The sequence below is a fragment of the Nerophis ophidion genome, linkage group LG29 (genome assembly GCF_033978795.1).
Source record: "Nerophis ophidion isolate RoL-2023_Sa linkage group LG29, RoL_Noph_v1.0, whole genome shotgun sequence".
Classification (NCBI taxonomy): Eukaryota; Metazoa; Chordata; class Actinopteri; order Syngnathiformes; family Syngnathidae; genus Nerophis; species Nerophis ophidion.
The window spans coordinates 28790355-28804536 of record NC_084639.1 but is presented as its reverse complement, the minus strand read 5'-3'; the positions used below and the strand labels follow the sequence as shown (position 1 = coordinate 28804536).

General features: G+C 43.9%; 1 protein-coding gene across 6 annotated transcripts in view; it reads right to left on the bottom strand.

Moving 5' to 3' along the window:
• The window catches only part of arap3 (ArfGAP with RhoGAP domain, ankyrin repeat and PH domain 3), a 68510-nt gene that overhangs the window by 36372 nt on the left and 17956 nt on the right, over positions 1 to 14182 (bottom strand). For 4 of the 6 annotated variants that reach the window (XM_061892161.1, XM_061892156.1, XM_061892158.1 and 1 more), the window contains 21 exons: positions 10733 to 10880; positions 9812 to 10678; positions 9699 to 9739; positions 9572 to 9642; positions 9450 to 9502; positions 9205 to 9387; positions 5128 to 5197; positions 4935 to 5055; positions 4679 to 4863; positions 4481 to 4587; positions 4203 to 4402; positions 3945 to 4030; positions 3689 to 3871; positions 3313 to 3454; positions 3115 to 3219; positions 2883 to 3036; positions 2709 to 2811; positions 2427 to 2625; positions 2295 to 2358; positions 2060 to 2223; positions 1782 to 1994 (listed from right to left, as the gene is read on the bottom strand). In XM_061892161.1, coding sequence (XP_061748145.1) covers positions 1782 to 1994; positions 2060 to 2223; positions 2295 to 2358; positions 2427 to 2625; positions 2709 to 2811; positions 2883 to 3036; positions 3115 to 3219; positions 3313 to 3454; positions 3689 to 3871; positions 3945 to 4030; positions 4203 to 4402; positions 4481 to 4587; positions 4679 to 4863; positions 4935 to 5055; positions 5128 to 5197; positions 9205 to 9387; positions 9450 to 9502; positions 9572 to 9642; positions 9699 to 9739; positions 9812 to 10678; positions 10733 to 10803 — 3382 coding nt within the window. In that variant the 5' untranslated portion in view covers positions 10804 to 10880. Of the gene's footprint in view, positions 1 to 1781; positions 1995 to 2059; positions 2224 to 2294; positions 2359 to 2426; positions 2626 to 2708; positions 2812 to 2882; positions 3037 to 3114; positions 3220 to 3312; positions 3455 to 3688; positions 3872 to 3944; positions 4031 to 4202; positions 4403 to 4480; positions 4588 to 4678; positions 4864 to 4934; positions 5056 to 5127; positions 5198 to 9204; positions 9388 to 9449; positions 9503 to 9571; positions 9643 to 9698; positions 9740 to 9811; positions 10679 to 10732; positions 10959 to 14182 lie in introns of all 6 variants that reach the window. The other 2 variants (XM_061892157.1, XM_061892159.1) reach the window with 1 other exon arrangement.

Here is a 14182-nt window from a genome sequence, read left to right as displayed (position 1 = left end):
GGCAGATCAATCTCAATATTGGTATCGATATCAAGCGTTGAATCAGTATTGGATCGATATTACTGTAATGAAATGAACATATTTCAGTTATCTTCTACGTTTATTTTCTACAACTATCTGTTTCTTATCATTGTGCTGTTCGTATCGTTGATATGTACTTTGTATCGGATCGATACCAGCATTTGCAGTATCGCTCATCACCAAGTCAGCAAGACATTACTTTGTTTCAACAGTTCTATTTTCTTCCGCTTGTCCCTCTTGTTTAATTTTCAACACGTATGCAAATGCTGTTTTATGCCTAGCCTGTTCCGGTTAAAAGTAATTTTGTAAATATTGTTAAGGTTAAATTGACTTCAATCCTGGTATGTTAGCATCAAGCTGAGGACGTAAGCGTGTATTTATTTGTGTATATACATTTTACAGTAACTTCAAGATCCAATTATTAGAGAACCCTAACATGGATATTTTCCCATCCCTAATTTGAGGGACCGCCTACCGTGTATTCCGGACCATAGGTTATAAGGCACGCTGCCGATGAAAGGTCTATTGAAACAAATATATATATATATTTTTTCATATGTAAGGCGCACCGGATTTTAAGGCACATTAAAGGAGTCATATTATTATGAGGATTATTTTCTAAATGTAAAAGACTTCCTTGTGGTCTACATAACATGTCATGGTGCTTCTTTGCTCTAAATGTTGCATAGATGATGTTTTACACATCATCTTCAACTCACTTTCTGAAAGTCTCTTCAGGATGCGTCTTATTTACATGCCTCCACTTCGACAGCATCTTCTCACCATCATCTTTGTTGCAGCGGTGTAGCGTGCAAGGACGGAGGTGGAAGAAGTGTCAAAAGATGGCGCTAACCGTTTTAATGACATTCGCACTTTACTTCAATCAATAACAGAGCAGCATCTCCTCATCCGAGGGTCACTAGTGCAACAACAACACCCGAAATTTGTCCCGTGACCGAAACTCTCTAATAAGTAAAGTTCCTTGGGTGAATAATGTAAAGTCACTATACCGGTATGTTTTAGTGCTTCCATGGAGACTTTAGTGACAGATATAAGTAAGAAGTTGACACTACTTTACATTAGAAATGGCAACAGTGGAGGATAAATGTCACATAACAAGAAGATAGAGAAAAAGAAGAATATTATCGACTTCGGATTGGCGCTATTTTTCAGGGCTTATGCAGATCTCAAATACAGATCAGCAGGTACCAGAAGGTAAGGAAAGTTGCTTTTGCATAATATTGCGAAACAAAACACCAGATATGTTCTATATTTTCAAAGAAACATAAAAAATGTTGGTGTTGTTTACTTGAGTCATATTGCAGTCTACATGTATCTCTTATGTGTGACTGTCATCATATTGCAGTCTACATGTATCTCTTAAGTGTGATTGCTATCATATTGCAGTCTACACTTATCTCTTGTGTGACTGCCATCTACTGGTCACATTTGGCATTACACCATGACAAAAAAAAATGTTTGAGGTCGGCAAGCAAATCCAAAATTATTCCACACATTAGGCACACCGGGTTTTAAAGCGCACTGTAGAGTTCTAAAGAAAAAAAAGGATTTTAAGTGTGCCTTATAGTCCGGAAAATACAGTAACTTTATTTTGGATCCAATTATTAAAGACCCCTAACTTGGGTATTTTTCCATCCCTAATTTGAGGGACAGCTTACGGATCTTTCAAACTAAACACTGACAAAAATGGACATCAGTCAGGAGTCTTAGGGTCCAGTGGACAGGAAGTAGAGACTTACTGGCAGCTTCTTGCCACAGCGGATGGAGATCGGTCATGAAGACGGGGTCATCGATCTCCCTGAAGAACCGCTTCAGGACGTCCGTCACGTCCTCGATGAAGTGGTCTCCGATGCGCAGTTTGACATTACGGGCATCTTTGCGAAACTCCTCCATGAGCAGTTTGATTCTTGACTTGGCTCCGTTCTTGCGATAGATCCCCTCGTGACCAAGACCTGCAGGCATGGACACGGACAGGTTCAGGCCCCCTGGGGTGTGGCCTCATTAGCACTTTGCTCACCATACTGCGTGATGAAAGCGATGCAGCTGTCCACGATGATGGGGATGTCATGCCTGCTCAGTTGCTGCTCTCGCAGAGAGTTTCCCTTCCCGCCGGCAGCCCGCTGAACGTCTGCGTACCACAAGGTGAAGTCTGTGCGTCCGACACCCTGCAGGTGGAACGTCCTTACACAACAGCGACATGAGATGTCAAAGATCAGCCGGAGGACCAAAATCTGATGTTGAAGTCCCCTCACCTCCCCTTCTCAACCAAAACCAGGATGTCTTTCTTCTCGTGGTTCTGGCTTTCTGAGGTGACACCTTCAACACAAACATAATCAGTCCGACACAACCCTGGACGGGGTCTGGAGACGTCAAAAACTACTGACTCAGCTCCTGCAGCCGCTTCAGGTTGATGATGTCTTCTGCAGCCCCGTCGTTTTGGGGACAGATGAAAAGGTTGGACTTCTGCAGGACAAAGTAAGCCTCTTTACACTGCTGAGGGTCCAACATTGCTCGGTACCGCAGTCGCCCGATGCGCTCAAACTCCCGTGTCAGCAGGCAGTGACAGCTGAGCGGCGTGGAAGCCTAGCAAGCACACACATTATTGGACGAGCAGAACTTGGGATGGGACTGAAACAATGTGAAAAAGCATTAGAAAAACCACCAACTTTCCCGATGGCACTGGTCCAGGCGTGCAGATCCTCGGGTGTTTCCACACCAAACTGATAGAGTTTGTCCGAAGTCAAATACAGTTCAAAAGTGTAACGGAACCTGGGTGCAGAAAATACAGAGTAAATCCCCGGTTTCACTTTTGACCAACATGTGGTAGACCAACACGTCACCTGTCCACAAAACCGTTGTTTTTGAGCAAGTCTGGTCGGCTGACTCCCAAACACACCACGTCTTTGAGACTGATCTCCATGCACGGTTCTGCTGATCGCTCCGAAGGGTAGAACAACAGCGACTGATCCACCGAACACCAGAACTTCTGGAAGTCTGTCACAGTTCAGACAGGCATGTGAGGCAAACATGTCACTGCATCCGTCGGACATCTGTCAAAACCAGGAGCCGAACCTTCTCGAGATCGGCGGGACAGCGTCGCTCTGCTGACGCAATTGGAACTGAAGAGAAAGCCAGAGTAAACAACCGTCTTCATGATCTCGTCATAGACACCAGGATCTGCGGGAAGTGAAGTAGTGAAGACAAGTTTGTCCTCTAATCCTTCATAGTTGGTGAGCAAAGAGTAATCATAGTAGTGGTGTTGGTTCTGACCTGGGACTCTGCAGCTCACCAGCAGGTCTCTGTTTGTCTGCTGCCCATGGGCGGTGCTTGCCAGGTGACTAGCTCTTGCTTCAGAAAAGATGTGAGTAACAGTTTTGAGGAGCGTATGTTCGGAGACAGCAGAACATAACACCTGCAGTCGACACGCACAGACATCGGAACAGTTCAGTTGCGATTGATTCAACGCCCTGGGAACACGAGGACCTGGGTGATTGGAGACTATTCGCAGGCAAGTGATTGAGGACTTTACAAAATGGCTGAAAAAGACTAATCTGATAAATAGCGATAATCATTACTTTTGGAGTGGAAAGCACTCCCAATGATAGTAAAAGACTTCCAATCTGCTTTTAGAGGCTCGAAACTGCACCTTCAGTAGTTGTTCCTGGCTGTTGAAAGCTGGATGGGCCACTCTGTAGTGCCCGTCCCTGTACTTCTGACCGATGAACTCTCGCCTCTGACTCGGGGACGCATCGCAGTCCAGCTCATCAGACTGGGACAAGTGGGCCGCCCAGAACTCGTTAGCGCGGTCGTTACCCAGCATGATGAAGAGCTGCAACGACAGAACAAAACCTAGGAAAAAAGACTTTCTTGCGTTTCGGGTTCCCATCTCGTTTAGGTCTTACCTGCACAATCTCATTGCTCCACACACTGGTGTCCAGTTTCAGACTTTGAACTTTGGAAACCATTGTTCCCAAACCTCTGTGCTGACCTGCTCGCACAAACAGGCATGAAGTCATGAGTGAGCATGCTAGTCAGACATCCAAGTTGAACTTGCCATCAGTTAAATGTAATATTAAAACATGCTAACAGTAACATTTCCATCCCCCAGTCGTTAGCACTGTTTGTTAGCAAATACTATCTGTCATCTGGTGTCACTGTACCGGCGCAGTTCTTGCATATGACCACACACAAGTTGATGGAGGCCCAGTCCGGGTTGATAGCCCTGCAGTCTGCACACATGCGGTTGGAGCGGTTGGACCAGATTTTCTCGGCCACCTCGTAGTCCGACAGTGTCTCAGCGATGGCCTCCTGCAGCGCCTCCATCCAGTCCCGCTTCTCCCGCTCCGAGTCGGCGGTGAAGCTGGTGAAGGAGGATGATATTAGAACAACCCCAACAGCAGATTGAGGGAACTGATGTCAAAGTCGGTGACGGTCATACCTGAAGGTTCTGTAGGGCGTGATGAGGTCAAAACCCTTGTGTTTCCCGTCTCGGATCGTGGCACCCCGAGCCTCGATCACAGTGATGCCGATTCCGGTACGAAAACACTGCAAAAGCCAAAGTAAAGATGTCACACAACTCGTCAAGGTTCTGTGGGGACCAGTTGCTTGCTGATCAGGGGACCGCTGATGACGTCACCTGTTCACTCTTGTGGAGCCAAATCTGCTCTGTGTTGATGGCGACGTAAATTTTGGACTTGGTTCCTTTCAACTCCAGCAAGCCATGTTTTTGACAGTGAGTTCCTGGACCGAACCAGCGCCCCCCCAATACCAGCTGGTCTCTGACGTACGCCTGCAGTGTGGACACCCAACGCCGCCTAAGCACTGAAAGAGCCACAAAAGTGAAGTGCTTAGTCACAGGAATGTCATTAGGGACTACTGTACGTTGTGTGTACCTTCGTTATCAGTCTTAAAAACAAAGGTACGCTGGCTGGTCACGATTTCAAATTTGTTGTCTTTGGTGGGGCGAGCCATCTGGATAGCAGCCAATGGGATGACTCCTTTAGGGTACACATCCTGGAAGACAGTTAAAAGAGGTCGGAGTGGAGCCTGGACTCGCCACCGTGAACAAATGAAATGCTGTCATACCTTCTCGTTTCCAAAGTACATCAGATTTCTGCCGTCAAACTTCACATAACGTTTCTGGAAAACGTAATTACTACAAAATAAAAGCACATACACCAGTCACATGACCAAGCTGGATGTATACAGTAGATTTCCTTAAGACCACAAGTATTAGTAAGTACAAACCCCTGTTAGAATAATTATGTATATATTATCACACTACCTTTAGTATGCTTAAAGTCTGTTGCTTTAGTTATTAGCTATTGTGCCCAAGTTAGACGTTTTCTCTAATCCATGCAAGGACAAAACTTGTTGTCTGAGGGGTGGCCTCAGCCACAGATGTTATCATTTTTTTGGCCCGCTGGAAGCCAAGCACTTCAGGGACCTCTGCAGGGATGGGATAACAGCACGCAGACGAGACAGAGACTTCAAGGACCTCAACGAAGATAAGACAACACGCAGACGAAGCGGGGACAAGGCGAAACCACATTCCATCACGTACTGTGTGTCCTGGACCTGCTTTGCATAAAATATGTGACCACTTCTTTTAGAGGCAGCCTCCGTGACTTTGACTCTTGAACTCTGAATAAAAAGAGGGACGCGGAAGCTGAACCTTAGAGTGTAGGGCGAGACTGTGACGAAGTGTGCAGTGCCCGCGTTCTCCTCATGAGCCTGAACTCTGTTTCTGCTTGGTTCCTTGCTTCTTGTCTGATTAATAGATGTCATCAGTGTTTGAACCTGACAACCTCAAAAGCAGTGAAGTTGTCACATTGTGTAAATGGTAAATAAAAAGAGAATACAATGATTTGCAAATCCCTTTTCAACTTATATTCAATTGAAAAGAATGCGAAGTCAAGATATTTAACGTTCAAAATGGTAAACGTTATTTTTTGCAAATATTAGCTCATTTGAAATTTGATGCCTGCAACATGTTTCCAAAAAGCTGGCACAAGTGGCAAAAAAGAGTGATAAAGTTGAGGAAAGCTCATCAAACACTTATTTGGAACATCCCACAGGTGTGCAGGCAAATTGGGAACAGGTGGGTGCCATGATTGGCTATAAAAGCAGCTTCCATGAAATGCTCACTCATTCACAAACAAGGACGGGGCAAGGGTCACAACTTTGTCAACAAATGCCTAAGTAAATTGTTTAAGAACAACATTTCACAAGCAGCTATTGCAAGGAATTTAGGGATTTCACCATCTATGCTCCGTAATATCATCTAAAGGTTCAGGGAATGTGGAGAAATCACTGAACGTAAGCCATGATATTACGTATCTTCCATCCCTCAGGCGCTACTGCATCAAAAAGCCACATCAGTGTGTAAAGGATATCACCACATGGGCTCAGGAACACTTCATAAAACCACTGTCAGTAACTAGAGTTGGTCGCTACATCTGTAAGTGCAAGTTAAAACTGTATTATGCAAAGCCAAAGCCATTTATCAACAACACCCAGAAACGCTTGGCTGGGCCCGAGCTCATCTAAGATGGACTGATGCAAAGTGGAAAAGTGTTCTGTGGTCTGACGAGTCCACATTTCAAATTGTTTTTGGAAACTGTGGACGTGGTGTCCTCCGGACCAAAAGACAAAAAGAACCATCCGGACAGTTCTAGGGTGAAAGTGTAAAAGGCAGCATGTGTGATGGTATGGAGGTGTATTAGTGCCCAAGTCATGGGCATATATATATATATAGATATATATATAAACATATACGCATATATATATATATATATATATATATATATATACGCATATATATATACGCATATATATATATATACACGCATATATATATATATATATATATATATATATGCATATATATGTGTATATATATATAGATATAGATATGTGTGTGTGTATATATATTTATATATATCTATATGTATATCTATATATATATATAGAGATATATATATAGATATATACACACACACACACTTTTTGTATATATATATATATGTATATATATAGATATACACACACACACACACATATCTATATCTATATATATATACACACATATATATATATATATATATATATATATACATATATATATATATATATATATATATATATACATATATACATATACACATATTTCACATTCAGTCTCTCGCAGTTGAAGTGTACCTATGATGAAAATTACAGACCTCAGTCATCATTTTAAGTGGGAGAACTTGCACAATCGCTGGCTGACTAAATACTTTTTTGCCCCACTGTATATGTATATATATATATATATATATATATATATATATATATATATATATATATATATATATATATATATATATATATATATATATTTTAACGGATACTATTTTGTTTAGTAGACAATATGATCAGGAAGAAGAAAGTTGTGGTAAGTGTAAAAGAGCAAGACGCACCCAGTCAAGAAGGGGCAGTAAGAGGAGGTTGAGGACAAGAGGAAGGAGATGAGACAAGTCCTCATGAGAGATGAGACGCAGGGAGAAGCAGAAAGGATGACACGTAGGAGAAGCCAACGTTCTGATCTTTGACCCCTGAGGCAAACACACATATGCTTGTGTTCAGCAGTGGATGGGAATCCTTAAAGGAGCCATATGTAATCATGTCATCATTAAATGGTCCTGATATGTCATTAATAAATCATATTATTTTCCAATACCTCTAAAGCTGATAACAGTAGTTCAGCCTGGATATGCTCATTTCAAGATTAGCCCCGAAATCTTGTTATTGTTTTCATTTCCATGTCCCGCCCTCCACTGTTTGACCAATTAGAAAGTCTGTGAGTGTTTCACATCCAGGTTGCCATCTTGGTCTGGCTACAGCCACTGGTAAAGTTACTAAACATGTCAGACCTCAGTCCATCTAAAAGTTAGCATTCTCAACTTATTCATGACAAAGCCAGGAACAAAACCAAGATTTGAATCGGGGATGCCTTTGATAGATGGAGACCATTTAAGATCTTGTCATCTGATGCTAAACTTGCTCTTTTCCTCCTTGATAGGTAAGTCAGGCATTTACCTTTTCTTATGACTTGTAATAAATGGAAATGGACATTAGGTATGTCAACTATATCGTCAATAAAGTCTATGATCTTGTCCAACAAAGCTAGTATGTTCCTGCAACCAATGTTAGCATGCTAGCCCGGTCAATGACACATGGACATACATGCTAACATGTGCTAGTTAGCATGTATGTCCATGTGTTGTCCAACTGACAGGATAACATGTATTATGTACAAATAAAAGCTATGTGGATATGTGTAGTGTCAGTGCCTAGTTCCTCCTCAATATGCTGGTACGCTGAGGAAATGGCTTCCAACATTAGCACGGCTAATTGCGGTTTCTGGTACTGTGACTCATATGTGGTGGTATTTGCTTGGCACAACATGTCATGCATTGTGTAGTGACATGGTAGTAGACCATATGATTTATGCACAACATGGTTTTTGTGTAACATGGTTTGTCTCACAGAAGGGCAGTCTGCACTGAAAGATGGTGATGTGCGTACACGGAAGACACTGTCGGATGCAACATGGGGTTATGCAGAACTAAATGTGGCGGTCATTTTACTGTTGGCCTTGGTTGGCCATCAAAGTAGGCTTATGCCATATGTGATATATTTGTATGTATCATTATTTGGATGGTGCAGCCAAAGTAGACATATTAGCAGGGTAATGCCAACAGTCTCTCCCGACTAAAATATTGCTGCTGCCTAACTTTACAAATATATTTGGCAAATGGACATCAATAAAATGTGTCATAATTACTTAGTAAACCATATTGCAATAAGCATAAACAAGAGAAACCTACCGCGATTGCCATTTGACATTCATTGAAGTAGGATTGGGATGCTTACCTGGCAACCTCAGTCACGGAGAGCGGGAGGGGACTACAGAATTTTGACCGTGATTGCAGTACCAATCTGGCCACTTTACAACATTTAATGTCTGAGCTGAAACACTTCAATCAAACATACCTTGTGTTTTAGGTGCCTACATGGTGCTAACCCTAACCCCATGGTATTATGTACTTGTAAATCAAACGCACCTTAGGATCAAACAGGTTTACTTCTGCCTGGTCTGACAGGTACTTTAATCAAACGCACCCCTGTGGAGACAGCTTCTCCAGCCAGCCGCTAATGATGGGCGTGGCTCTCTCCGTGAGGGATGTGTAGCTGGCGTAGGGGGAGATGGTCAAGTCCTCATCGGTGTCATATGTGAGGCGGCTCAGAGGGGGCGGAGCTTCACCGACAGTGCTGTAACCCTCCGACAGAGTGGTTTTGAGATACCTGCACACACGTATGAAAGTTGATTGACACATGACTCCGAAGACACAGGTCGAAAGCTTTACCCATGATCCTCAGAGTCCCCTGCCCTCGTTGCTCCGCCTCGTCCTGCATCCCTCTGAATGGGAGGATAAAACACATGTGGAAGAGCAATGGAGGAGACTTGGCAAACAAGCGGCGGACTCACTTCGCTGGCCAGTGGACTGGTTTCTCTTTGGAAGACACTTTCACAATACGGGCTGATGCTGTCCGGGTCGTCTGCGAACGCAAAGAATGAGGTGCCGCGTCGGCGCTACACTGACGGTCACACTCACCTCTGACGGATCCCGACGAGGTGTTGCTTGATTCGCCGCCGCTGCGCGGGGTTGAATGGACGTCAACAACAACAAGCAGCGTGATGGGAATGTGAAGCCATGAGCCAACGTACCTGTTCCTCTCATGTGTTGGTCTTGGCGGAGTGGGAGGAGCCAATGGCTGACTGCAGTAACCTCTTCCACTGCCAAGGGCAGCAGACAAAGGCAAAGTACCCCAGTAGATCTCATTGGAGACCATCTCCATCCCGCTAAAGGGTGATCCGGACGTCCTGTCGTTGTCATGACGACCAGGAGACAGAGGTGGTAAAGAAGCAGGTCGGGCAGGTGAGGAAAACGAAGACGACGGCACGGGCGAGTGGCACGAGGTTGCCGGGACACGACTTTGTGTCCTCGGGGGAACGGGAGGCAATGACCCGCCCATTTCTGAAAAAGGCAACCTGCGAATCTGCCCCGCCTCGTCCCTGTCAGCAGCTAGGGGCATGTCCGCAGAGTTTAAGCCTTCAAAGACAGAAAAACAGATGGACTCCTGGGAAAGTCTCCTGTGTGGGGCCGGGGCCAAGTCTGGTACTGGAGAGAAGTGGATTGGCGCAGTACGTCGGCGGTTAAAAACCGTCCTGGGTTTGGGGGTCGGCTTGACCACAGTTCTGCCAGCCTCTGAACTTGTCAGCACGGCGACGAGGTCTGGAGCCGAACTGTTTCTTAACGCCTCAAAGCCACAGGGACCCGTGGACGCCGCCAAGAATGGGCCCCCCTGTGAAGACGCACGTTCCGTCAGGGACTGACAGCGGCCCCTCTGGAGATTGGCAGCGGCTCTCTGATTGGCTGCTTGAGCTTGCCTCCTCTGAATGTACGACACCAGACGCAGGATTCTCTTCCGATGTCCAGTGGCCGTTATTCCTAGGCTTACCAGGGTGTCATGGTCCAAGTAAGTCAAGTCTTTAGCCAATAGGAGACCAGCTCTCTGGAAAGAGTCCAGGTACCTGCAGGGAAGCAGAGTCAGTGCATTCAACAAGTTTGTTCCTATTAATTCTCACCTCTCCAGATGGATGCCAGCCAGGAGAGCTTCAACCGCCGTGTTAGCATCCAGTGACGCCATGGTGACCATTGTCGGCTCGGGTCAGAGCGTCGTCTCCCGCCGCCATCACTGACGCCCGCAATGGCCTTTCATCTCAGCTCGCCAGCCTGTGGCACCAAAACGCTTAGATAATAGCATCCTAGCACAGGTTGACCTTTCGCCTCTAGAATGTCTGTTGGTTATTCCTAAGTGAAAAAGTAAGACAAAAGATGAAGAAGATCGGGTAGAAGAGCGTGAAAGTATTGTAGTTGTTAATATGATTGAACAATTGGAGGATGCGGGAAGAACTGTGGACACTCTTGTGATCTGGATAACATCTGACTGTCTGCCCCGTAGGATGAATTTGAGGACCAGTCATAGACAATTTAGAGTGAAAAGCAAACTTTATTTTCACTAGCATAAAAAACATTGTAACTTGGATTGTTTCCTTGGCTTGGAGACTCTGCCAAAGGACAGTGTGGTGAAGGCACAACAATCTCCCTTCTTGTCTCTCATGGACACACACCTGCTGTTGTTGACTTTGGACTAGCGACTTCACGACATCAAGGCCGCGGAACAGAGACACACTGCAGGCTTACACACACACACATGCATCCATAAAATGTATGTCAACACACACATACCCCACGCCTCATCCAACGCCCTTGATGCGAATCTCTTAGGGGTGATGGACAGCTGGGCAGCGCCTGAAGAGCTGCAGCCTCCCATTGTGGCCCCCACTCCCTCCTCTCTGTTGCAAGTCTGGAGATGTATGTTGTAATATGTATGTGTGCTTTGCTATTGAGGTTTTTTCCCCACTCTAGATTGTCTTTTTTTACTCATCCTCCCTCAGCGTTGACCTTTTTCCCATCTTTTATGGGGCACCTTGTGGTGACCCATCAGTGTTCCTGTTCTGTAACCCTGTACACTGTTTGTCTCACCTTGTTTTGTAACCCTGTACACTGTTTGTGTCATCTTGTTCTGTAACCCTGTACACTGTTTGTCTCATCTTGTTCTGTAACCCTGTACACTGTTTGTCTCATCTTGTTCTGTAACCCTGTACACTGTTTGTTTGTCTCATCTTGTTCTGTAACCCTGTACACTGTTTGTTTGTCTCATCTTGTTCTGTAACCCTGTACACTGTTTGTCTCATCTTGTTTTGTAACCCTGTACACTGTTTGTCTCATCTTGTTCTGTAACCCTGTACACTGTTTGTTTGTCTCATCTTGTTCTGTAACCCTGTACACTGTTTGTTTGTCTCATCTTGTTCTGTAACCCTGTACACTGTTTGTTTGTCTCATCTTGTTCTGTAACCCTGTACACTGTTTGTCTCATCTTGTTTTGTAACCCTGTACACTGTTTGTCTCATCTTGTTTTGTAACCCTGTACACTGTTTGTCTCATCTTGTTCTGTAACCCTGTACACTGTTTGTTTGTCTCATCTTGTTCTGTAACCCTGTACACTGTTTGTTTGTCTCATCTTGTTCTGTAACCCTGTACACTGTTTGTTTGTCTCATCTTGTTCTGTAACCCTGTACACTGTTTGTCTCATCTTGTTCTGTAACCCTGTACACTGTTTGTCTCATCTTGTTCTGTAACCCTGTACACTGTTTGTTTGTCTCATCTTGTTCTGTAACCCTGTACACTGTTTGTTTGTCTCATCTTGTTCTGTAACCCTGTACACTGTTTGTTTGTCTCATCTTGTTCTGTAACCCTGTACACTGTTTGTTTGTCTCATCTTGTTCTGTAACCCTGTACACTGTTTGTCTCATCTTGTTCTGTAACCCTGTACACTGTTTGTTTGTCTCATCTTGTTCTGTAACCCTGTACACTGTTTGTTTGTCTCATCTTGTTCTGTAACCCTGTACACTGTTTGTCTCATCTTGTTTTGTAACCCTGTACACTGTTTGTTTGTCTCATCTTGTTCTGTAACCCTGTACACTGTTTGTTTGTCTCATCTTGTTCTGTAACCCTGTACACTGTTTGTTTGTCTCATCTTGTTCTGTAACCCTGTACACTGTTTGTCTCATCTTGTTCTGTAACCCTGTACACTGTTTGTTTGTCTCATCTTGTTTTGTAACCCTGTACACTGTTTGTCTCATCTTGTTCTGTAACCCTGTACACTGTTTGTCTCATCTTGTTTTGTAACCCTGTACACTGTTTGTTTGTCTCATCTTGTTCTGTAACCCTGTACACTGTTTGTTTGTCTCATCTTGTTCTGTAACCATGTACACTGTTTGTCTCATCTTGTTTTGTAACCCTGTACACTGTTTGTTTGTCTCATCTTGTTTTGTAACCCTGTACACTGTTTGTTTGTCTCATCTTGTTCTGTAACCCTGTACACTGTTTGTTTGTCTCATCTTGTTCTGTAACCCTGTACACTGTTTGTCTCATCTTGTTCTGTAACCCTGTACACTGTTTGTTTGTCTCATCTTGTTCTGTAACCCTGTACACTGTTTGTTTGTCTCATCTTGTTCTGTAACCCTGTACACTGTTTGTTTGTCTCATCTTGTTCTGTAACCCTGTACACTGTTTGTTTGTCTCATCTTGTTCTGTAACCCTGTACACTGTTTGTCTCATCTTGTTCTGTAACCCTGTACACTGTTTGTCTCATCTTGTTTTGTAACCCTGTACACTGTTTGTTTGTCTCATCTTGTTCTGTAACCCTGTACACTGTTTGTCTCATCTTGTTCTGTAACCCTGTACACTGTTTGTCTCATCTTGTTTTGTAACCCTGTACACTGTTTGTTTGTCTCATCTTGTGCTGTAACCCTGTACACTGTTTGTTTGTCTCATCTTGTTCTGTAACCCTGTACACTGTTTGTCTCATCTTGTTCTGTAACCCTGTACACTGTTTGTTTGTCTCATCTTGTTCTGTAACCCTGTACACTGTTTGTTTGTCTCATCTTGTTCTGTAACCCTGTGCACTGTTTGTCTCATCTTGTTCTGTAACCCTGTACACTGTTTGTTTGTCTCATCTTGTTCTGTAACCCTGTACACTGTTTGTCTCATCTTGTTCTGTAACCCTGTACACTGTTTGTCTCATCTTGTTCTGTAACCCTGTACACTGTTTGTTTGTCTCATCTTGTTCTGTAACCCTGTACACTGTTTGTTTGTCTCATCTTGTTCTGTAACCCTGTACACTGTTTGTCTCATCTTGTTCTGTAACCCTGTACACTGTTTGTTTGTCTCATCTTGTGCTGTAACCCTGTACACTGTTTGTTTGTCTCATCTTGTTCTGTAACCCTGTACACTGTTTGTTTGTCTCATCTTGTGCTGTAACCCTGTACACTGTTTGTTTGTCTCATCTTGTTCTGTAACCCTGTACACTGTTTGTCTCATCTTGTTCTGTAACCCTGTACACTGTTTGTTTGTCTCATCTTGTTCTGTAACCCTGTACACTGTTTGTTTGTCTCATCTTGTTCTGTAAC